General features: G+C 41.1%; 1 protein-coding gene across 1 annotated transcript in view; it reads left to right on the top strand.

The window, feature by feature from the left end:
- The window catches only part of LOC122810814 (tyrosine-protein phosphatase non-receptor type substrate 1-like), a 310,868-nt gene extending 293,660 nt beyond the window's left edge, over nt 1-17,208 (top strand). The window contains exon 5 of the mRNA XM_044082374.1: nt 17,159-17,208. Coding sequence (XP_043938309.1) covers nt 17,159-17,208 — 50 coding nt within the window. The remainder of the gene's footprint in view (nt 1-17,158) is intronic.
- Nucleotides 17,209-27,029: the final 9,821 nt, after the last annotated feature.

Here is a 27,029-nt window from a genome sequence, read left to right as displayed (position 1 = left end):
CTGATCAACCTTCTCTCAGGAAATGCCATCAAATATAACTCCCCCTGTTATCGCTGGGGAACAAGTCCTAAATGTTCGCGCTAAGGCCAAGAACACTGCATCAATGGGACTAGACAATATCCCAGGATGTGTTCTAAATAGCGTGAAACATGATATTTCAGGCCGTCTGGAATTGCTATTTAACTGTAGCTAACAAACAGGCTTCATGCCTCATGAATGGAGAACAGAATCCTTCTGCACAAAGGTGGGTCATCTACAAACCCTGGGAACTACAGACCTATAAGTCTCACTAGTCTCATATACAAAGCCATGGAAAGAATTATCATGGACATGCTCAAAAATGACAAAGGAAACATCCAGACATTGTACCCAACCCAATATGGTTTCATCAAGGGCGGATCATTCCTACTCAACGTGGCGGACTTCTGGAGTAGGGCACCAAAGCAATGGATGAGGGCAAAAGGGTTCAGACTGTGTACCTTGACCTGGCCTAGACATTTGACATGATATTCCACCAGGGCATTGTTGACAAATTTAAGAGGTACCAACTCTTATGTCACCTGGTGGATAGCCAGCTGGATCAGAGACAGGACCCGAGAAGTTAGAATTGGGGAGTCCACCTCTACAAAGAAGCCATTCACAAGCAAAGTCCCTCAGAGATCGGTCCTGTGACCACTCCTTTTTGGCATTTAGTTCTCTGAAGTCAAGGCCAATGTTAATGGCCCTTGGCTGACTAAATTTGCAGATGATTACAAATTAGGAACTGTCTTTAAATCACCCACTGACACAAATGTTCTCCAGGAAGGGCTGATACAGACAAGCAACTAGTTCAAGAGCCATGGACTAAAACTAAATGCCAAGATATGCATAATAGTATCCTTCATAAAGTCATTCACTCCTGGGAACTATCATAGTGACAACAGAGCCCTAAGAGTTGACCCAGTAGTCAGGGGCTTGGAGACACACATAGTAAGATAGCCTTTGACCATCCTGTGTCTACAGTAGTGACGAATCATTATATGTTGTGCAATTTATAAACAATTGTATGGCATCTAGGTCCAAGGAAGTCATCGCTCCACTGTATTCCACTGTATTCTGCATTCATTAGACCTGACATTGAGTAGAATGCCACCTTTGGTATGTAACTAACCAGGCATATCAAACAATTGGAATGTCCACAAACGTTCTTCACTAATAGAATACAGGGCATAAGTAACATGTCCTGTACAGACTGCCTCAAGGTCCTATCCCTGTATTCTGTCTCCTACAGGTTGTTGAGGGGAAATCTATTCCTGGCATACAAGGCATTGTCAAACCCCACTCTGATGGACCTCCTGCATATCTGCAAAACAAACAGCACCAGAATCACCCATTCTAAAGATTTAAACCTTGCCTGTGATATAAATAGGACGTCCTAGAGTCCCAGACACTACCCCTTTTCTGGAACAGGCTCCTCATCCTTGTGAAGCAGAGATCCACAGTAACCCATTTCAAGTTTAAATGGGACAACTGAATAAGGAACAGGAAATTCATCCTTTGCTTGGCTCCTATGTCTCTAATGGACATGTTCAACCTGCAAAGGTTTCATCACCCAGGCCCATGCTTGCACTTATCAAGGATATCAGAACTTGCCAGAGATTTGGAATGCATGGCTAGGCTTAAAAAGGCCCTTGCAGTCATTAGCCTAGTAAACACCTATAAACCTATGTTTTAATATCAAACAGCAGTGGTGATAAGGATTCACCCTGGAATATCCCCCTTTGAATTTTTATCCCCGGGATAATAATTTGACTTTTATCGTGGCTTAGCTGGAAAGTGGTTTTCTAGTGTTTCATGGTCACTGTAATGTAACTGATCAATGTAGTGTTTATGTTATACATTTGTAAGCACTCTTCTATCCATGAATGTGGGATGCTTTTTTGTAGTCTGTCCATGCCATACTTAGATTTCTACCCTTTCTACAATTCTCCATTATGACTTTATTTAACAGCAAATGATCCTTTGTTCCATATTACTTTATTTTGTTACCCTTTTGTTCTAGTACCATGATTGAGTTTTCTACTAAGTGACTATAAAAACTGTCAGCATCAATTCCAGTGCATAGCTTATACATTGTCGGAAGACAAGTTATTGGTCTACAGTTTTAGGATATCCTGCAGGTTTGGTTCTTAAAGGAGAATAATATTTCCTGTTGTCAACCAGGTTGGCATTTGTGCTCATACAACTAACACTTACTTATGGCTAAATCTTCAATTAAAGATGCTAATACTTTCAGCCAGAAGTTACGTACTGCATCTGGTCCTGGGGTTTTCCATTTAGGAAATTTTCTTAATTTTGTACCAGTTTCTCTAGCAGTTTCTTCATCTCATTTCTTTTACTTCTTCTATCCACTCAGCATCTTTGTTCCTCAGGATCTTCATAGATCTATCCATCCATCCACAACCTTGTTTTCCTATTTTGCACATGTAGTCGGGGTGTCACTTCAACAGCAGCAATCATCTAATCCCAAGGTTTAAACCACTGGGTACCTAGCCCTGCCACAGTAATTCTTGCACACTATACATTCTCATGCCTATTCACACCTATGGCCAATTTAAAGTGTCCAATCCACCTGCTGCATGTCTTTGGAATGTGGGAAGAAACTAGACCACCCAGAGGAAATGCACACAAACACAAGGAGGACATGCAGACTCTGCACAGAAGGCACCCCCAACAGAGAATCAAACTGGGGAACCTCTTGCTGTGAGGTGACAACACTATCCACTGTGCCACTGTGCTTCCCTCCACTGCACCACTATGCCACCCTAAGATCATGGATATTTATTCAAAATGTGTCTATTTCTTCTTTTTAGGTGGTGCTTCTATTCCTTTTGCCTTGTTTCTCATCAATAAATTGCTTATTTTGTACTTTTCTTTTCTTTTTATCTACTATTTATCTACATATCTTCTATGTTTTGTCTGCCTGTGCCGACATCTTTACTTTATTATTTGCAATAGTGTACAATAGATCCTGGTCTGTTTTGATACCACACATTGCTTTTATCACATCTATCTTTCTGAGCATTTTTGTTAATCTGTTCCCTCTTCTGTACTCTTCTAAGAGCGACACTTCATGGTTTAATTGTTTTATAGTTTTCTCTGTTCGATACTTCCACAGTGGCATTTGATTTCTCTCCTTCCTTTCCCTTACTACTTTGTGTTTTTTGTGATAAGACCTTCCCCAGGATTCAATAAACTCTGTGTAGGAATAATGTTATTCCTACATGGAGTGAATGGTGTTTGCATCTGTATAGAATACACAGCAGGGTACCTTACATATTAATGAAGGCACGCTGCTTTGAACACTATGTGGACATGAACAGGATTGAGTTCAGGGGGCATGTTGCAGTAGTGCTCACATGTCCAACACACCCCCTACACCCTCAAAGTGCCATACGGCACTTTAGAAATGCTTTCAGTGTCTGCAGACACTGAAAGCTGATGTGTGAATGGGAAGGAATGCAGAAGGTGTGTAACATGTGCTGTCACACACCATCTGCGCTCTCAAAGTGCCGTATGGCACTTTTGAAATGCTTTCAGTGTTTGCAGATACTGAAAGCTAGTGTGTGAATGGGAAGAAATGCAGGGTGTGTGTGACAGGTGCTGTCACACACCCCCTGCATTGTCAAAGTGCTGTACAGCACATTACAGTAAACAGGTATCCTCAGACACAAACCCATACCTCTCAACCTCATACAGCAAGATATCTGGAGAAAGCCAAAAATAATGGGGGGATAATGGCACAAAAATAGGGACACCTCTGTATACTGCTCCAACAAACTTAGAAAGTTGATAGAATAACATATTGTACATTACTCAAGAGTATGAAGTCTGAAACCTCAAATGTCTGTCCTTATTACCTGACTTCAACCCTCAATGATTAGCCAGAAAATTACTCATACAGACACGAAAAGTTCATAGAATGAAAGGTTGTGCATTAGCAAACATAAAGTAATATTGCTATGAATATATCTAATTAAAATGGTTTTATTATTTTTTTTTGCTTCCTACATGCTTAAGTGTAGCTGAGCGGATTTGGGCACCACCGCACATAGCTCAGCAATGCTTAAATGATGTCATGAATGATATATTCACAAAAGAATTAACAAACCACACCTGTGATTTGGTGCAGTTGTAGTTTCTTTGACTGGGGTGCACAGGGTCCTGGGTTTGAGACTTGGCAGTGTTGTGTTTTTTCCCTAATCTCAAAAGATGTAAGGATGATATATTCACAAAAGCATGAGTAAACCTCACATCTGAAATGGTGTAGTGGTAGATACCCTGACTGGAGTGCACAGGGTTCTGGGTCTGAAACTTGGTAGGGTTGGTTATTTTGTTGCTAGGCAGAACAGTGGCTGAATGACACAGAGTGATTAAAGCATTTTTAAGTGGATTTGGTGGGTTTGCGTGGTGCTAAGCAATGCCAAAATGTCCTTAGGCTCGCTTAGTGCTGCTAATTCCAAAAAAAGGAAAAAAGGGTGATAGGAAAGTGGTGAAATGGGGGCAAGCAGGGGGAAAACAGTAGGAAAAGCTGTTAGGGATGTGCAAGATGGGTGTAGGAAAGGACCAGAGCTCTCCATTTCTTCTGCAGTAACAGCTGTGAATGACTGTGAGAATTTGGAATTTAGAGCCTCACACCCCACAGGGAGGGGTGTGGCCAACATACATTTATACAGTAATTGTAAGAAACATTAATTTAAATCAGGATACATGGGGGCAAAATGGAGAGCTATGTACGGGCAATATTTTTTCTGGGACAGATGCCCTTTTTTTTTTTTTTAAGGTGAGAGTGGGATATTGGGGAAGGGTTGTAGGTACATGTGGGGAGGTAGCTTGGGTAGGATAGGTAGCATTTTCAGACAGACAAGACAGACAAGACAGTTGACAGGGGCGGTATATGACACTTGAGTGGGGTAAACACCTTGGATGGGGAGGGTGGTTGGGAATCAGAGGCCCTTGAATCTCCAAATGCAAACAGTAAGACTGAGGTCCCCCCTATGGGCAGTCACCAATGCACCTTCACAGCCTGGAAGGTGGCTGTACTGGGGGCTGCACAACAAGAGTAAGCTGCCTCTTGAGCTGCTCCAGTCTGCCCTTGATTTGACGCAGGCATACATCCAAGTCCATCTGGATGACCCTGCACACCATACCACGGAACTGTCGGTGGGTGACAGGTTCCCCTCTATACCCACGCTCAGGAGGATGGGCCCAGTCCCCTGAGGTGGTTCCACCTGAGGGTATTGCAGGACCAGCTGAGGGGCAGTTCTGGGTCAGGTCCCAGACATGTTGGGGCCCGGTGCCATGGCCAGATGAGGCAGGAGAGGAGGATATGTTGGGATTGGCTTTCCCAAACATGCTATGATGTGGAGGTTTTACAAAATGTATTGGTTAGTCATGAAGGAATCATTTCAAAATTAGTAAGAGCAGCATGCATGGATGTTCCAATTAACCCAGAACAATAGAAGTCAAACAATAGCATAGCAAACAAAAAACATGCATAAATGGAAAAACAGTCAGAATTGTAACAGTATGCCAGTTACAGTTATGGCAACAGGCCACCAACAGTGGTATTTGAACAAGGTGTGTTAATATGTAACCAATAAAATATATGAACAATAATAGAACAAAAGTCCCAACATTAGGATTTGAGAACAACATACCCGTAATATATAAATATCAATTATTGATGCAGATAAGGGGTGGGGGGAGAGAAAGACAGTACATTACTAACTGTATAGGCTACTATTTTTCACTACAGTAGAGAAAGACAGTACTTTACTAACTGTATAGGCTACTATTTATCACAACAGTACTCTCAATACTCTACAAGTCTGCCCTCACTTTACATCTACTTTTGGCCCATAGCTTCTGTAGCACATACATAACCATTAAACTGTCAAGATGGAATTGTATGGGGCTAAGAGTGACACTGTGGGTACATTCCTGGAGGGGAGCCATACACGTCAGAGCTACAGGTATGACTAACAAGGTGTTCCCTGCACTGATGTAGTGAGAGTGTGCTACTGGCATTCTCCAACTGGATTCATAGCTGTTTCCAAGGTTATTGGCAACAGTGATCACTAGCTGTGACAGCAGGACACTTGAGATACATGTATCGGGAAGAATGCATGGTGTATGTACCTATCCTGCCATCGTTTGCAGTCATGGGTTCAGACACTGGAACAGTTGGACACAGTTTAGTAGTCACCCCTTAATACAACTACTATAATAATATCATCACCTGTAAAACCTGTGGAGAAAATAAATGTTAACACTACCTGGTTGTTTCTACACATATTTAGGTAAACTTGTGTGTAAATATGCACACATCTTAGTATGACTCCCTGGATTTGAACTGTGGTCTGTGTGTGCAAAAATGAACAACATCTCTGTCCCTACAAACAATAAGCTACTGAGGAACTGCTGTCCCTTGCTGGACTGATTTCTGACTAATACTCACTTGGTTAGCAGTCTGACCTAGTAAATTAAGTGGAGTGTCTCCAAAGACTGTAGTGACAGTTGAGCATACATGCCTGAGATTCATGCATGACAGATAGTTCTTGTACTGTATATTAATCCTTTGAAAGCAGGTGCACAAATTTAACCCCTAGTAGATGTGAATATGTGTGATCTGTACACAGTATAACAGGGTGTTGGTTCCATACCCAACCTGTACACATTTTGATATCATATATTTTCAGTCTCCACCTATTACACTGTCATACTTGCCTGCATCAGCATATCCACACTCAGGACTGCAGAAATATGAAATGCAAAGGTTAACCCAAGGCAATCACCTGTACACATTCTATATCCTCAACAACAAAGCAGAGTAAATGCAACAGTTTGTTGTATAAATCTTTATTTGAGTAGCATGACATAGTGCTTTATCACAGTTGAGATTCTACATTCAGTATTACTGCATATCCTGTAGAACAAAGCTGTGGGGGAAAGTTTATTCAGTACACTCAAAACACACTATAGCTCCTGGCAGTAAACAATTACCCATTCATATTTATAACACTATATACTACAAGCATACCTCACAATCTCTTAGAGTAAGAAATCTGGACAAAGCCAAAAAAAGTACAAATAAGGACAGATGTGAAATACTGCTGTTACAAACTTATTTAATAGAATGACAGGTTTTGCATTAGCATGAATTTCTGAAGGTTATGAACTCTAAAACTTAAATGTCTGTCATTATTTTCTAACATCAATCTTTAATGAATTGCCACTAATTTGCCAGAAAGCCACACTTTCATGAAACAATGAATCAAAAATATAAGGCAAACATCCGGACAGTCTGTGAAAATCTGTACAGTTGAGAGGTATGACTACAAGATAATTCTGTACTCACCAGACTCCCGTCACAGCTTCGCCAATCTGTCTGCATGGGCCTCGATATTGGCAGCCCTGTCTTCTGCATCTGTAGGGGAAAAAACAACCATTAAGCATACATGTCTAACACATACTCAGGCTAGCTGTTGGTACAGATATGGTAGAGTTACTTATTCACAACTGGGGCATCTCCATTCTGAGATTCTTGGATCCACTTCTCCAAGAGTTCCCCCATTCTATGCTTTAGGTCATCAAAGTGATGACGAGCCTGCTCACCAGTTCGGGGGATTCAAGTGGCACTGGTGAGATTGCATGCCTCCACTTTTTATTGTGAGCCCTGGTACTGGCCCTGCAGCAGTCTGAGGTTATGCTCCTTCACAAGGATCCCATCCATGACCCTGGACTCCAAAATGCCCCAACACTGAGCCCAAAAGTGTGTACCCTCACCTACACCAGACATTTTTCTCCTGCAGTGATAGCACTCCAACTTTTTATGGCTGTATTCCCACCTATGCAGTTTAAATATGGCTGCTTTCCTACCCTTTGCTGCCATTGGACCATATTTAAAAATGCTAAGCACAGCTTGGCAGTGTCCAAACCAGCTAAGCTGAGTTGACCAGTGCAGATGCTTAGCTATGCTTAGTGGTGTGCAAATCCACTTAGCTGGGCTACATACTGCTTAGAATGAAACTTCTAAGCAATGCTCAAACTGGCTAAGCAGAGCTAAACACTGGTAAGCATTGCTTAGTTTTCAGTTTAAAAAAAGGATTTAAATTGGACATTAACTACTCATTACTGGCATATTTTTAAGTGCATATACTTTTACTTCACATGATGTCCCCCTATGTCTTTTGATTACATTACCTTGGGGTGTGACTGTACTATATGGGACACCTGTGTGTACATGAGGGATTTCACATTATATACCCACTGACCCTGCAAATGTGGACCAATTACACTACCTTAGTTAACACATATCACTTACTACATTGTTAAAAATAAGAAATATATTAACAATGCTTTCCCATGTAAAAATGAATCACGTCTTTTTATATTTGAACCATGAACTACTGCATACCAAGCCGGAACTTTAACCTCTATGCTATCTGGGCAGTGAAGAGTCTACCTACACATTTCTACTTAGCTCTTACAAGATGTTGGGTTTAAGCAGGAAGAGCCACCTTTTGGCATTGCTTAGTGTAGTGCAAACCCACTTAAAACCACTTATAACTGCTTTAATCACTCTATCTCAGTCAGCCACTGTTCTGGACAGCAATACAATAATCAGCCCTGCCATGTCTTGAACCCATGACCCCATGCACTAGAGTCACACCAACATACTACTACTACACTACATGAGTTGTGAGAATTAGTAATGCTGCAGTAAATATATCATGCATTATGGTCATCTAACATTAGGGAACAATTTCTCTGGAATTACTACTGCTTTTGTTAATATTTTATTTTATTTCATTTTTATTTTACAGTTTGTTTACCAGGATGGTCCACTGGGACAAAGCAGCCCGTTTTCAATGGAGTCCTGGGGAGAAAACCACCAGAAAGATTATACAAGTTATAAAGTAATTAGACAAAACTCACCAACACAGGTTACACAATATTATAATGGAATAAAAGACATACTAACAAAGTAATAATGATATATAATGCATCTATAGGGCAAACAAAGGTAGTTTATATATGTATATGTATTTATATAGTATACACAAGTGACTTCTCAAGATTGAATTACAAAAGAAACAAGAATCAGAGAAGAGGGGAACATGAAGGACTAATAGATGAACTGAAGGTAAAGGTATATAGTAAAGAAGTAAGGAGCCTAGATGTAAGAGGAGAATGAAGTAGGAAACTAGACAGTGTGGTGTAAAGTAGAAGAGAGATGAGCGTAGCATTGTAGAAGTAGAGGTGAAGGATATGAGATATGAGAAATTAGAGAAGATGGATGGGTAGGATATGGTTTAGTAGAGGAGAGTCAGGAGGAGTGGGAACAAGAGCATTCCCGAAGGGATGCAAAGTGGGAATGGAGCAAGGATTTGAAGGTGGAGTGGTTGCTGGTGATATGAATTTGTGGAGGAAGGAAATTTCAGGGTCGGGATAGAAAGAAGGACAAAAGGAACTTGCCTGGGGTTTGAACAGGTTTATGTACTTTGAGCAGGTTTTGATTGTTTGACCTGAGTGGTTTATCAGGTTGATGCAATTTGAGGCAGGAGTCAAGGGAAGGGCAGATATAGAGTTTAAAGATGAGTTTATGTGAATAAGAAAGTTGGATGAAGGAGAGATGGTGGGGTAATTCAAGCCAGTTTAGATTTTGGAGAGCAATACAGTGATGAGTGGAGGATTTGGCACCAGTGGAAAACTTTGAAATTTTGTTGTAGCAGGAAGCTAGTTTAGTTGTTATACCCAACTGGAGATTGGTAAGGAGGGGGGCACCATACAAGAAGGATGGAATGAGGTAGGTGGTAGAAACTGAAAACCACCACGGAAGATGTAAATCAAACCAGGAAAAGGATTCTTGCACCAAACGATACTCTTTTATTGTAAAACCACAATAAGATGTTCAAATGAAGATGTTGAGCGCTTTCATCAATATACATATGACTTCCTCAGAACAAGTGTTCTGAGGAAGTCATATGTATATTGATGAAAGCGCTCAACATCTTCATTTGAACATCTTATTGTGGTTTTACAATAAAAGAGTATCGTTTGGTGCAAGAATCCTTTTCCTGGTTTGATTTACATCTTCCGTGGTGGTTTTCAGTTATATATTGTCGAATTCCAGGAATATATCTTTTTTCACTTGTAGGTGGTAGAAAGGACACGTTTGTTTGATGGAGTTAGGAAGTGGTTCTGATGGTAGATAAGCTTAGTTTTGGTGGGTTTTCTTTATATCTGGAGATGGATGTCAAAGTTTAATTGTTCATCAATAATAACACCTAGTAGCTTTGTATGGGGTATGGTTTCTATAGGGATCTTGTTTTGGCTAGTTCATCATCATTATAATCAGCTCCCTTTTTCTGATTTTTTCTACATGGGGTTGGGGTATCATGTTAACTGTCGCCAGCTCTCTCTATTCAGTGCCACACTCCTGCCTTCTTCAACACTCATGCCTGACTGTTGCAGATCTTCTTTCAGACAATCCATCCACCTCTTTGCTAGACGTCCTTGCTTCCTCTTACCTTCTTCCTGTCTATCGTAAATCTTCCTCACCAGATTGTCTTCTGCTTTTCTACACTTGTGCCCAAACCATCATAATATATTCTCCTTGATCTTTTCTGCAATAGGAGTTACTTTAACTTCTGCTCTTATCTCATTTCTTCATCTGTCCCAGAGTGTGCAACCATATTACCTTTCTCAGGCACTTAATTTCCATAACCTCTGGCTTCTTCAACTTTTCTACCTTTACTGCCCAGGTTTCTGTATCATTCAGAAGTACTGGTTGCACCACTGTCTTATACACCTTACTTTTCAGCTTCTTTGGTATTCCTCTTTCATAGACTACACCTGATACTCTATGCCAGTTGGCTGCAGCCCCTCTAATTCTAGCTTTGACCTCTTCATTCAGACTACCCTTCTCCTCAACCACCCATCCCAGGTACTTGAAGCTGTTTACCTGTTCCACTATCCCTTCTATCTCTATTCTCAGCTTCTTCTGATTTCCCCAATTTGCTACCATTACCATTGTCTTATCTGTGCTTAGTTTCATCCCATGTGCCTTCAGATTTGCATTCCATTCTCCTATCCTTTGCTGAAGTTCTATTTCAGAGTCTGCCTGTACTGCCACATCATCTGCATACATCAGCTTTGTTGTTCTGTCCCCTCCAACCTGTTTGCTAACATAGTCCATCACCAGTATTAACAGCAGTGGGCTCAGAGCTGAACACTGTTGTACAACCACTCTTACTGGGAACCCCTCTGTGAGGCCGAACACTGTTCATACTTGAGTCACTGGGTCCTTGTACATAGCTGCACTAATTCTACCAATGTTTCTGGGACTTCAAACCACTGCAGTACTGCCCAGATCAACTTTCTTCGGACCTTGTCATATACTTTCTCCAAGTCTAGGAATTCCCAGTTGGACTCTCTCCTCTTTTCTAGCTTCTTCTCATATTTGTCTCAATGCAAACATTGGGTCAATTGTGCTGTGTCCTGATCTAAATCCAAACTGCTCATCTCCCATCTTACATTCTACTACTCTGCGTATCCATTTATCTATCACCCTGTCCAGAACTTTCATGCAGTGCAGTAGGAGTTTGATGTCTCTGTACTGCCCACAGTTGTGGTTGTCCCCTTTGTTCTTGTACACTGGCATGAGTATGCTTATTCTCCAGTCATCTGGGATACACATTTCTCTCCACACTGCTATTAGTACCCTCAGGAACCATTTCTCCCCTATCTCACCCAGCATCTTTATCATAACTACTGTGTCCTCATCTCAGCCTGCTGCTTTCCCTAACTTCATCTTCCTTAGTGCTGTTCTTACTTCTTCTAAAGTGGACTCCTCTTCTTCTCTTAATGTAGGCTGTTTCTGGGGAGTATAGCTTCTGTGGGGTTTTCCTCATTCAGAAGCTGCTGGAAATACTCCTTACATCTGCCTTTGATGTCCTGTGGACTGGTAAGCAGGTTGTTGCTGCCATCCCTTATGAAGGGTGTCTGACTATCTTCTTAATCTTTCTGTCTTTGCCTTGCAACCTGATAACGTTTCTTTGTACCCTTTACTGAGTCCCTTTCCAGAAGTTGGTACAGTGCCTCCAATGCCCTATTCTTTGCTATTGCAACTTCTTCCATAGCTTCTTTGTTAGCTAACCATCCTAGCCTGTCAGTCTTTTCTATCTCCCACTTCTTCCTGCACTCTTTCTTTCTTTTGATGACTTCCTGGACGTCTGAATTCCACCACCAGCTTTCCTTATGGCTTGACTGTATGCATACACACTCACACACAGACACACACACACACACACACACACACACACACACACACACACACACACACACACACACACACACACACACACATCAGTATCACAGGCAGGCCACCACCACACACACACACAGCTCCTCTGCATGACCCACTGGAACAACACCCCTCCAGACACACACACACACACACACACACACACACACACACACACACACACACACACACACACACACACGATGTAAACTGTTTGGCACAGCCTAGGCCTCTGGCAAACCCACACCACACCCTGTGCATGTGATGATATCTGTGCCACATCTCTGTCATCCATACCATCGATGTAGGGACATGGTCATATGGGTCTGATGCACAGGGCGACTATAGTACTGTGTAGTGATGTAATACTGTGTAAGGTTATGTGTGCTGACAAATGCCATGGGTACACATCAACGTCTATGTACCTTTGTTGTCATGATGCATTATTGCCATTAGTACTGCTCAACAACTGATATCTCACATACCATATTCTGTTTGTATACCAGGTGTCTGTGTGTCTGCAGGCTGTGGGGTGGACATCATTATGACAGATGAGTATGGTGGAGTGGACACACAGTGACTTGTTTATCACCAAAGTACGGCTGTATATGAACATGTTTACCGGGTCTGTATACGTGCGTACGACAGTGTGTATGTGAGGGACAATGAGGGAAGACAGTGTGTCCTTGCATATATAATCCATGACACAGCCAGCTAGCCTTTAGACATGTCACCTTGGTGTGCTGTAGCACCACAGGTTCATACATACAGAGGGGGGTATTACAGTACTAGCAGCATGTCCCTCACAAGCCTAGCCATTACTTTAACCCCTACAGATTCAGCACCTGTTGCCCTTGACATTGCTGGACACTGCTTGAACTCCAGGGACACATATATCTGTATTCATCCAGTCAACCTTGCTGCAGGTGATGACAGTATGCATGTTACTGTCTTTCACATGTATGGGGAGTGTATTCCTGACACAGGGAAGCCTCTGTTAGCCAAACCTGACTCTCCAGCATGTGTGTCTGCTATGTCATATGCGAGTCAGCCCTCTCGTGCTGGTAAGGCACATGGAGTTATATGTCTTCTATATGGGGCCCATGTCAAAGGGCTGAACACAACATTGCCATCCCTGACATGCCATGGACACCTGTGGACAGCATGAACACTAACCAGTGGGACAGTACAGATTAAAGTCTGTCTATGTGGAGTAGGTGTTGAGGGCCATAGCTGACCATTGCAGGTTTTCACATAGCCTATACAGATGCTGCAGATGAGTGCATAGGTGCTTAGCAGACAAGCTATGCTGCTTATGAACTGTTGTACTAACTGTGGACTATTTAGAGGTAATGTCCACCTTTTGGCTGGATGCAGTCCCTTTACCTATGTGGTGAACCACATACAAGCAATTCCTGATGACTGCTAATCCTTGTTGCATAACTGCAACTATGTTGCCATCCAGGGTACCCAGGTCTGTCAATGCAGTCTGTGTTCACTGGGTTGGTGCAAATATGAGATGTACTGGGGACATGTCCTTGTTCTATGGCATGCTGACACTGTTGTCTGCAATTAGCTTGAGGCTAGGACTTTGACAGCATGCCATACACACTGTATTCCCCATTGCAGTGTGTATACAGTATCCTGTGGCTCAATGACAGGCTGACATTACTTTATGTGTCACACAGCCTTAGGCTATACCTACTTAAGTGGATGGTGCCAATTAGTATGCATGCCTATATGCATGTGGAGTATTGGGGGCACCAGGTAGTCACAGGGCCATCACATGTCTACATATTGCACACATATAGGTGACACAAAATGTTTGTATGATTATCAAATGTGGAGTGTGGTACACAACGTGTTGTACTGTGACAGTTGGGGGGACATACCATGGCCAAGGCAAGTGCAACACAGAGGTCTTCCTCTGGTTTGCTACTATGACACCTTCTGCTTGAGACATTACCTTATCCTACACTATTTGTCATATCATTAAGGTGCTTCTGATGTGCAATAACTGCTGTATGCATCCAGTATGGAGCTGTATGACATGTTGGTTGTCCTACACTCTTGGGTCCTCTGTGCAGTTTCCATTGTTTTCACAGGTCACACCTTGCCAACCATGGACTGCGACCTATAGGGTGGTACAGACATAGCTGTCAACTGTACAGAGTTCCATGAGATGTCCAGCATTTTGGTTCATATTGTCTGTCCATTTTTCCATACAATTGTGTTGTTCCGATAATCCTTTGGCAACTCTTTGAGTGTTGATGTCAACAAATAATGACAGACAAGTGACTGTCACATTTTATACCCTTCAGACTATTTCTGCTAATGCTAAACCTGTTATTCAATCACCTCTCTACATTTGTAAGTGCTAAATTTCATAGGTGCCTCATTTTGGGGCCTTTGTTCCCCCAATTATGTATGGTTTTGTACAGAGGTCTTGCTCTAACAGGTTGTGAGGTACGCTAGTAATCAAAAAAAAGCACCAGAATCCAGGAAAAGTGACACGAACAGTTTAATTCACTAACGCTGAAACTTCACAACACGTTTTCGTCCTTGACTTCATCAGATACCAACACTCTTGGTGCACTCATCTTAAATACATTAACTAATTAATGGTAGCCAATGACAAACAAATTGATTAATTAGAGTTAGTTAAAAGCACATACACATATATATACACACACAGATTATACTTCCTAAAACCACCATAAAATTCATACCCTATAATAAACCACATATACACAACTTGAATGCTTGTGAATATAAATTTAAATATATAAAAATAAACCTTAAATAAAACTATGATATTATGTTCTAAAAAAATTTTTTGTAATGACAATATTTGTTAAAATAATATAAAAATCCTATAATTTAGCAGATCTCAATTTTAAAACTGGCTTGAGTGAAATCATGTCATTGAGACCTGGTTTTCTATTTGCTTCTAAAACAATTTGCCAAAATAGTTCTCTGTATTCCACCAGTATTTCCCAGTTCCCCCCTCTAGGGTCAACCGGCACACATTCTAACACAAAAAATCTAAATGTAGCTAGTTTACATGTAATGGTATGCTTGTATAATGCATTGTTTTCTTTTTTGGTCCTGATGTCATATAAATGTTCATAGATTCTTTGCTTTAACATTCTGTCACTCTTCCCTATGTAAAATGAATCACACTTTGTACAGGTAGCTAAATATATTATACCCTTGGTGTTACAGTTAACATATGTTCCTAGAGTTAATGTCCTTTGTCTAATAGGTAAGTCTAATGTTTGTCCAACATTAAGATGTTTACAATAACTGCAACTTCCACATTTAAATAGACCTACTTTTTTCCTAGTAGCTTTCCCAAACAATTTTTCAGTTGTACCTCTTTCCAAAATATTCTTAATGTTAGTACCCCTCCTATAGGTGAATTTCAGTTCCTTATCAAACATACAGTGTAAGTCAGATAGTCTAGCAAAGGTGTTCCATTCCCTATTAACAATTCTTTTTACCAGTCCTGACTGACCATCATAGGTTGTTGTGATACCAGATTCAAAATCCACGCCATTATTTAGGTTGTTTGAATCTTGTCTATCAAATACTCCTCTTATACCTAAAATAGGTGCAAATTTTCCTCCTCTTTCGCTAGTAACTTCACTGCATATTTGATCAAAAAGTTCACTCGGGTAACCCCTATTTAAAAATAACCTTTTCAAAAATCCACATTCATTAAAATAAGTAGTGTCTTCAGAGGTCATTCTACTAAGACGAACTAATTGACCTTTAATTACACTTCTCTTCTGGTGGGGTGGATGTGAACTAGTAAAATGTAAGTATGAGTTTGAAAAAGTCTCCTTTCTAAAATCCTTGAACTGAAACCATCCTTAGTCTTATTAATATTAACATCTAAATAATTCAACATTTGGGTATCATATTTGTATGTGAATTTTAAAATATCAGTAGTGTTATTTACGAATTCTAAAAACAAATTAAAATCATCATTATTGCCTTTCCATAAAAAACATAAGTCATCTAAAAACCTACCATAGAATGTCCAAAATCTACTAAAAACCGAAGTTAATATAAAGGTGTTTTCCCAGTATGACATAATAATATTGGCATAAGTAGGAGCACAATGTGCCCCCATAGCAACCCCCTTACATTGTTTGAAGTATTCACCTTCAAAAAAAAAAAATATATTTTTTAATACCACCTCCATTAATACCAAAATTGTTCTGAACTCATTATGAGTAATTCCTGAAAATCCTATTAACATTTCTTTGAAGCATTCTAGGCCTATATCGTGGGGAATACTAGTGAACAAATCAACCACATCCAGAGTAACAAAAATCAAACCTTCAGAAAATAAAGATTTGTCCAATTTTCAAAGAAGATCCCAGGAATCCTGAAGTATGTGGGTGTTGTTCTTAAGTACTTTCTTTACCTTACAATCTATGTATTTTGCTAGAGGGGCTGTGATATAACCTTCTGCAGAAACTATTGGTCTCAAAGGTGGGTCATCTATATCTTTGTGTACTTTCGGTATACCAAAAATAGAAGGAACCTTCGGTTTTTCAACATATAAAAATTTGTGTGTCTCTAAATCTATTAGTCCTTCTGTTAGTAAATCATTCACCATCATATGTATTTTATTGTATGCCACGTTTATTTCATTGATAGATACCCTAGTGTATTTAGTAGAGTCACTTAAAATCTCCTGCATTTTATCTTCATATATAATGTGGTCCATAAGTACCACCCCCCACCTTTGTCAGGTTTCATAACCCTTAAATTTTTGTTGTTGCTAATTAATTTAAGGGTTTCGTGCTCAACCTGAGTTAAGTTGGATTGCATATTATATGTCTTGAGTGACTTCCTTAGTTCGTTTTCTAATACTACTTCAAAATTCTTTAGTTGTGGGTGCAATGGCGGGTTAAACATACTTTTACGAACTAGTTTACCCTCACTAAGTGTTTTTTTGTTACCATTAAAAAGTATTTCTAAGTTTTTCTTTCTAATAAATAACTTAATGTCAATTAAAAGCTTAAAAATATTGGTTCTCTGTTTGGGTATGAAACCAAAGCCTTTAGAAAACAAGTCAAAAAAGGTTTTATTCACAGTAGTGCTAGAATAGTTAAAAATGTTAAAATCATTGAATGTCCATTTATGCCCATCATTGCAAATATTTAATTCTTCCACCCCATGTGATTCCTCGCTCGGGGCCCCCATTCCCTCATTTGGTAGTTTTTTGAGCTATAATCAATAGGTTCTTTGTACATCAGTCTCTCGGACCTTCTGAGCAGAGGAAAATCTAAAGGCTCTCCTTCATTGTCATCAAATACAGCTGTATCATTTTCACCAACACTATAGGTAAACACCCTCTTTCCAAACTGTCTGGGCTTAGGGTAATGTGTTTTGTTTTTATAATCATTCACATCCCTTTCTATTTTCTCTAGTTTTCTATTTTGCACATCCAAACATTTACTTTCTATATCCTTAAGCAATTTGTAATATTTATTCTTATGTTCTTCCACAGTAAAAAGTAAATCATGCGTAATATCTTTGTTAAGACGCTCAACATGGCTAAACCTTTTCTCTTTCTCACATTCATTATTAGATATTATAGCCCTCATAATCTCAAAACCACAGTTGTCAAATGCTGTAATCAATTGCTGGTGAAAAGCAGTACCATCAAATACATTATTCGGGTATTTACAAACTCTAAGACCCTTTGGTACAATTTTAAGTTCTAAACAATGTTTTAAGTATGCGTTGTCCATTTCTAGCATTTTGTATTTATGTAAAGAAAAATCCAATTTATCTAACATTTGAGAGTAAGTTTTACTGGCAGTCTGTATAAAAGCTTTCTTGCCAAAGTCATATTTAGCATTGAGAATGTCTCTCAACTGGTGAAAAGTACATGTATGCTCTCTAGCATTAGTTCCAAAGTCCGGGAAAATATTCTCATTTCGCTGATTATGCGAACCCTCTGAAACTCGATTTGCACTGTCAGCTCCAACCGTAATGTGTGGGAATCCATCGAGACTGTCTCTCATACCACCATCTACTGTTTCTCTATCACAAACCTCATCGCCATTACAAGTTTGCGCTCCTTCATGCGAAGCAGAGCGCCCTGCTGCTTCCTGGTTCCCAGGCACAGAAAGCATCGACAAAAGCGTAACCATGGATTGGCTTACTGGTGTAAGCAGTCCTACCAACTGTGTCAGTTGGCCAATGAGCTTACGAAGCTCTCCAGTCTCGCTGCTCTTGTTGTTGCTGTCCATAGCCACAAAGCCTGGAAATCCTTCGAAAAAAGCAATAAATAACCACAGAAGAAGGCAGGTGCCCCAACGTTCACTAGTAATCAAAAAAAAGCACCAGAATCCAGGAAAAGTGACACGAACAGTTTAATTCACTAACGCTGAAACTTTGCAACACGTTTTCGTCCTTGACTTCATCAGATACCAACACTTTTGGTGCACTCATCTTAAATACATTAACTAATTAATGGTAGCCAATGACAAACAAATTGATTAATTAGAGTTAGTTAAAAGCACATACACATATATATATATACACACACAGATTATACTTCCTAAAACCACCGTAAAATTCATACCCTATAATAAACCACATATACAAAACTTGAATGCTTGTGAATATAAATTTAAATATATAAAAATGAACCTTAAATAAAACTATGACATTACATCATGTTCTAAAAAAATTTTTTGTAATGACAATATTTGTTAAAATAATATAAAAATCCAATAATATTGCTATTAATAAGGTTGTGAGGTACGGCTATAGATGGTGGCCATATGTGTGCCCTCTGCATATGTCTGCAGAACGTCCTGGTGTGTGACAGCTGGAAAGAAGGAATGCAGCAAACAGGTGTGGTTTCAGGTCAACATTTTAGAAAACCATGACAGACTGACATTGCAGTTTCATGACAGGTATCGTCTTGTGACAGCACATACCCTATTGACTGTGCATTCAAATGCACAAACTGTTCTGGTATCAACTTTCCATGTGTATCACAGCAACATGTGATGGTTGTGCTCAATGTTTGCCCCAGTTTCCCATATGGCTTTGACCAGATGCCTAACTGTGGGTGGTTGAGAAGTATGCTGGTGGCCATAACATAAGCAGAATGCTGCAGGGGATGTCCATACACACACACACACACACACACACACACACACACACACACACACACACACACACACACACACACACACACACACACTCCAGACCTGCCCTTGCTGATAGCAGAATGTTTAGCTGCCCAGATATACAAACGGTATTGCTACATACATAACACAATCACCACAGAGCTACTGTAGTGTTGCAGTGTCTGCCAGTACTGTTCCAGTGGTTGACAATTGCAGGAGCTGTTAGGATTGCCAGTGGTGAGTTTGCATGCCTTTAACATGGTGGAGCCATCTGAAACACACACTGCTGCATGGGAACATGCATTGACACAGACATGCACAAAGAGTTGGCAACTTTCATTTTAGATGACCTACATATCCTATAATGTATAGTACACACTGATATGATGATTGCATGCACCACAGTGCCTTTGTGTTTGAACATGTGTATCTGTGCTTGTAGGGTGGATGACATCTGCAGAGTCTGCGACTAGGTTGGCAATGTAGGATTTGACAGGGTGTGAGAGACACACAAAATGGTATGCCCATCACATACACACAGAAAAGACAGCCACAGGGGATATACCTACAGAGACACGTACACTCACACAGTTGGCAATAGTCAGATTGTAACCTCTACCTAACCACTTGTATGTACTATACTGCTACGTACATATTACATGCACCACATAAATTATATGCTTGGGACATAACTGACTACCTCTTACAACAGGTAATCATGGGAATGCCTTAATAGATGGGGGGATAAACCACACGAAATAGCGACTAGTCTCATATATTGCTCTTACAAACCTGGACAAGTGATGGGGTAACACACTCTGCATCAGGGTGATGTGTCAGACAGGTAAAACGTCTGATGGTAACGTGTCAATACAGCAAGTGTTACATATTTTGCAATGCTGTGTCTTACCTACCCATTGGTAGGTGACACAGACCACATATATGTTGCAAACATCTGGATATCCTGCATACATCTGTAGAGATGACTGATGTGGCCTGTAGAGTTTAACATGGTGCATGTAAGGTAGATGATATTCACTGGCTCTTTGAAGTAATGCCATGAGGAGGGTGTAAACAGGCCTTAAAATAGTATAAGCGACACACACAGGGGCTATGCTTCACAGGCAAACACACCCACTACTATAGTTGGCTGTAGTGAGATTCAAACACCTACCTATCTACTTGTATATACTAGATTGCTGCTTACTTATCACACATGCCACAAATCTTACAGGGCTGGTAGGTGTTCAAATGTACTTCTAAGGTGACTGACATCAGCAGCCCTTGTAAAACAGGGCAATGGGATGTGTACTCAGTTGAAAAGGCCTCAAAGATGGTATAACCTTCATCCACAGAGTTTATGGGTCTCACACACACAAACGCACAGAAGGTATGTTTTTCAACCACAGACAGTATCACAATTGCCAGTATTGAGATTAGAACCCGTACCTACCAAGTTATTTGTACTACAGTCTTACGTGCCACAGAGCTTACATGATATCAGTGTCCAAAGGTACCTCTGAGGTGAATGACAGTGGAAGCCCATGTAAAGTAGGGCAATGGCAGGTGTACTGGTTGGGAAAAGCCTCAATATACTTTAAGCTACACACACTTACAAACACTTTTACACACATACACACACATACACACACACACACACACACACACACACACACACACACACACACACACACACACACACACACACACACACACACACAGACAAAAATGGTGGGTGTTGTAAGATTACAACCCCTACCTCAATACTATTATGTAATGGAGCTTACCTTCAAGCTGGCACATGCCACTTGTTCCAACAGGTGTGCAATTGTATGCAACAGGACATCATTCTATATCTTTCAGGGTGTCTCTATCTATGACTCTGTCTGTGTCTCCTCCTGTCACTCTCTATCACTGTCTGTCTCTCTCTTCCCCATATGTCTATGTTTGTGTATGCTTGAAATATATTACTATGTTGCCCATGTATATGCATATATATCACACTCCACAGCTGCAGATATAGTACATATGGGCCATCTAGAGATAGCCGGGGGTAATCCTGTGTGATGGGTGTGGGTGGGGTCAGTTAAAGTGTATATAGCTGTGTGTATGCACAGACATATATGCACATTACAATCTTATAGGCCGATGTGGAGTTAGACATGGGCTGTAATTCTATAAGTGTAGAAGAATGCCCAATATGACCTTCTATAGTACTAGTGGGAGTCCATTCCAGAGACATCTGTACTCCAGTCCAGGGTTTTGTGTGCTACAGACATACCTATTGAGATGTTCATAGGTTCATAGGTGTGTACTAGGCTAATGTCCCTGGAGCCTTTACAAGCATAGCCCATAGGATTACCCTGGCATCATGCCACCTGGCCTTAGTTCCCAGTGCCTCTGTTGAGTAGAGCCACTGGAGTGATCCCTGGGGTGAATTTTCTATTTCCAATCCACTCATCAAGATTTCTCTTGAAGAGGGCCAGTGAGGTGCTCTGTTTGACATGTATGGGAAGTCTATTCAGTAGCATGGGCAGTCCCTGGGTTATGAACCTGTCCCTCCAGCACGTTCTGTTGATTGTGGTAATGAGGTTGAGGTCTCTGGAGTGTGTGGTGTGGAGGGATTTGGATTTTTTTAGATGAAGCATTTCTAACAGAGCTGGGTCAGACATGGCTTTGTAAGTCAAGCAGAGATTGCCTCTAAATAGGTGATATGAGACAGAGAATATTTGAAGTTTTTTGAGTCTGTCCATATAGGACAAGTGTTTAAGGCCTAGGATCCTCTTTGTGACGTACATTTGCAGCCTCTCCAGTTGTTGGAGGTGTCTAGTGAGATACCTGCCAAATGGAGCATTGTACTCGATGATTGGCCTAATGAGGGGAAGAGTAGAGGGAAACAATGAACTCTTTCATCCTGGATGAAAAACCCTTAGTAATGAGATGTGCCACATAGAAGGACTTTCTGACCACAGTGGCAATGTGGTGGTCAAAAGAGAAGTTGCTGTCAACCTGTGTTCCCAGATCTCTTATAACACCTTCTGTGTTCAGTGGACTACCATCGATGTGGTAAGGGGATGATGACACATTTTTTGGCATTAAGCTTAAGGCCATGGTTCTGACACCAGTCGCTGGTCTCAGTGAGGCCTTTCTGTAGGATGCCAACATCACTTGGGGAGTTAATAATAGTTTCCAGCTTGCAATAATCTGTGACCTTTGTCAGCCAGAGTCTCTTCATGTTGGTCTGGACTTCAAAGAAGTAAATACCAAACCTGAGAGGACCCAGGACCGAACCATGTGGGACTCACTCATGACTGGTTGGCAGTCTGACTTGGAGTCAGCTACTTTCACACTGTGGTTTCTATCTGTGAGCCAGTTTGCAACCTACCTAGTGATATAGGGGTTGATGTCTAGCTTACAGAGGTTTTCTATGATTTCTGAGTGGGGAATGGTATCAAAGACCTTGGCCAGATCAATGTAGGCTGTATGAACCACTTTGCCTTCATCCACAGCTCTGGTGACTGACTCAAAGAAGTCGACCAAGTTGAGCAGGCATGATCTACCCTTCACAAAACCAAAGTGTGTGGGATCCAGAGTTTGGAGATTCCCTATATCCTTGTTTATTAGGTCCATGATGATGCGTTATATAGCTTTGCATATCAGACTCGTCAGGCTAATGGGCCGATAGTTCCCAGGGTCTGTAGTCACTCCTCCTTTGTGGAGAGGGATGACTGTAGCAATGCACCATTTCATAGGGACAAAGCCTGAGGTGAGGCTGTGATTGAACAGGGCACACAGGTGAGGTGCCAGTTCACTCTGTAGTTCATGTAGAACAAAGCCAGGAATATTGTCAGCTCCCATAAAAGCTGTACTCTTGGCCTTGGACAGTGCTGTTTTAACCTGTGCAGCAGTAATAATGGGTGCCCGGCAATCTACTGTTAATGTGATAGGTCCTTTGGGGGGAAGAGAGGGGTAAAGTTGGCACTGAATCTGTCAGCCAGTATATTGGCAATATCTGTTGGTTCGGTATAGGAGAGACCATTGTGCGTATTGCCATGGAGATTCTTTACATAATTATAGAAGGCCTTATGGTTGTCTTTACTATCTGCTGCAATTCTGTTTTCATAGCTAGCTTTAGAGGATTTGATGAGGGATCTCAACTTTTTGTTGAGGCTGATAATGGAGTTTTTCCAGTCTTGGGACTTCACACCTTATTCCTCATCAGTTTCCTCCTTCTGTTGTAGTTTGTTTATGGCAGGGGACCACCAGATTGACTTCCTTTTTTTGGAGGAGAGCATCTTGGTTCTATTGGGTATGGTGAGATCCATGCATTTGTGTACGTGTTCGTACAGTTCATTGGTGTATGATTCGGCGGTCATGCATCTATTCTCCATTTGCATGAGTGCCATGAAGTTAGTCACCTCTATTTTTAGGAGACCACAGTTAGCTTTGGAGAAGATTTTCATGGTGGTTACCTTTTCAGGGGGGGCGGGAGGGATGTGGATTTCCAAGGTGATTAGTTTGTGGTCGAATCTAAGCAGGGAGGAGTTGACTATTGGTGTAGAACAATGGTTGCCCATGTTAGTAATGACCAAGTCAGGGATGTTACCATCTCTAGTGGGGGTAAGAACGAGCTGGTCCAGGGCATTGGAATTAATGAATTACAGGAAATGTTGGCCAAATGTACTGGTACATGTGCAGTTTTCCCATTTAATGGAGGGGTAGTTGAAGTTGCCCAGTATGAGCGTGTTAAGTTGGACCTTAATAATCTCCAGGGTGCTTAGGAATGTGGAGTGTGAGTCTTGGGACATAGTTGGGGACCTATAGCAGGCAATGACCTGAATCACTGTCTTACCCAATGTTAGCTGCACCTAAAGTATCTCTGATGCGTTATGTTGGGCTACCAATCTGGAGATGTGTGCATCCTTTATGAATATGGAAACACCACCACCTTTGGAGCTTCAGTCCAAGTTCTGGGGCCAAAAGGTGTGGAATTATTTATAACCTGGTAGTGCAGAGGTGCTTTATGCTGCCTTGAACCAGGTCTCTGTTACAGCACAAATGTCAATGTTCTCTATTTTAAGGAGTGCTTTGAGCAAGTGCATTTTGAGATTTAGCAGCATGACCCAGCAGCATTTGTTTGTAGCTGTTACTGTGGTAATTTAGTCTTTAGAACACTGCCTAAAAAGGGCACTATAGGGGTGGCAAGAGCCTTGGCAAGTAGCCAGAAGCCCAGAGGTGACATATGTAGGCCATCTATGGCAAAGCATCGAGGTCTGTCAATCATGCCATCCCAGGCAGACAGATACTGGATCTGTACACAAGGAAAGAAGCCAGTGATTACCTTTATATTTTATTAAAATTATAGTCCAGTCCAGTAGGAGATCCACAATGTAGTTCCACAAAACAGATAAAAAAAGCATGCACGGGATCCAATAAAATCTGGTTATTAGCAAATACAAAGCATAAAATGCAGACTCCTCTAGCGACTCGGCTCTTCAGCCTTTACAGAGTATATCCCTAATTCACATATTCTATCTTTAAATAGCATGATTACAAACAATTAACCAATCACAGACTTAAAATAATTAAAGAAAACATTTCCAATGACATTCTTGATTCATTCCATGGATGTTACCAGTTTATATACAAATATTGAACATGTATATGGCTTAGAAGCAATATAATTTTTTTATAAGGGCTTGCCTAAAACACGTTATATTATTAAACTGATACATTTTTGTTTAAATAATAACATCTTTGAGTTCAACGGGGAACTTTATAGGCAGCTTCGTGGAACAGCCATGGGGGCATAGGGGCAATTTTGTGTGGTGGTGAGCTGTTCTGTTTCCAGTTTGTGGTGAAGTAGATACTGGATCCCCTTAGAATGACACCAGAAACTTAGCCAACTGTTGAAATCAATCATTTTCTGCTTGTATTGTGGTATCATTCTGGGTGATGGCAGGATGCTGCTCAGGGCTAGGGTCATACCTGCCTGGGCTACATAATCCAAGAGTTCTTCCATGTCTCTATTCATGTAGTACAGGGAGGTATGTGTCAGGTCATTCACACCCATATGTACAATGACAGAGTCATATTTGTACCTGTTGTTGAGGGACCTGAGTACATGCGTTATGTGGCAGATCCTGGCATCTGACAGGCAGCTGACTGTTAATTTTTCCTTATTCAACCTAGTGAGTGGGACATCAGTGTGCCTCACTATCGAGTCACCTATGACTAGTGTGTTGGGCATGCTGTTTTGCCTTAGGGGCTTTGGTTGAGTGGCACACTGTTTAGGAGAGTTATGTGTCTCATGATTAGTGTTGTGGTGGTCGAGTGTGTTTCTGTTGTGGAGGTCTCTGCTGTTTGGGTAGATTTTTATTGTGAGCCTCCATGAAGGTGGGTGTGTGGTTTGATTTTTTTTTATGTGAAGGCAGTGCTAGTGTGTGTTCTGGAGGCTTATGTGTTCCATGTGGTGTGGTGCAAGTGTTGACCTTCTCCTCTTGAACAGCTATTCCGGTCTTGGCTGGAGAGTGCGTGGCTTCCAATTTCGATATATAATTACATCTCTCGCAAATCTGAGAGTTTGGAGGTAAGAGCAGATGGCTGTCAGTGCACATAAGGCAGTTGCTACATTGCCTCAGGATGCCCAAGCTCATCAGTTTAATAGGAGAAAGTACAGGGAACTGACCTTTAGACATGCCTGAAGAGGTGGGCATTAATAATAAGTACCGGAACTGTTTCCTTGTAGAACGTTTAGTGCTGGTAGCACTTTTGTGTGCTACAATAATTGCTACAAGAAGTCTGGTAAAGTGCTAGACTAATAAGCTAGTAAAGGTGCAGGAGAGGGGAGAACTAGCAGATTTAAGGGAAAAATTGAAGAGCAGACTTTGGCACCACTCAGAAGGTTACAAACAGTCCTGGATACAGCAAATGTGTATCTGGACTAGACTAGTTACAGGAAAGGTGGGAACCAAGTGCAAACATGGGCTTTTAAACCAGAAAGTTGAAAGAGCTAGAAAGACTGCCCAAACTGCCAATAAACTACACTGTCTGGGCCAGAAACCACTCCTCTTGTGGTAGATAGGCGACCTAGTGCTTACCACTCCCACTGATAAGCTAGAAGGCTTCCCTCCAACAGAGAAAGGCTTGGGGGGCTCAGAAGCTTACACACAGTCTTGGATACAGCAAATCTGTATCTGGACTAGACTAGTTACAGGAAAGGCAGGAAAAGCGTAAACATGGGCTTTTAAACGAGAAGGTTGAAAGAGATGAAAAACTGCCCAGACGGCCAATATTTTACAATTTCTGGGCCAGAAACCACCCCTCTTGTCATAGATAGGCTAACTAGTGCTTACCACACCCACTGATAAGCTAGAAGGCTTCCCTCCAACAAAGAAAGGCTTGGAGGGGCTCAGAAGCTTACAAACAGTCCTGGATGCAGCAAACCTGTATCTGGGCTAGACTAGTTACAGGAAAGGCAAGAAACAAGCTTACATTTTTTTTTTAGTAAAGTG

The sequence above is a fragment of the Protopterus annectens genome, chromosome 9.part0, assembly GCF_019279795.1.
Source record: "Protopterus annectens isolate FY-2018-M chromosome 9.part0, PAN1.0, whole genome shotgun sequence".
NCBI classification, from domain to species: Eukaryota; Metazoa; Chordata; order Ceratodontiformes; family Protopteridae; genus Protopterus; species Protopterus annectens.
This window is presented reverse-complemented; position numbering and strand designations above follow the sequence as displayed.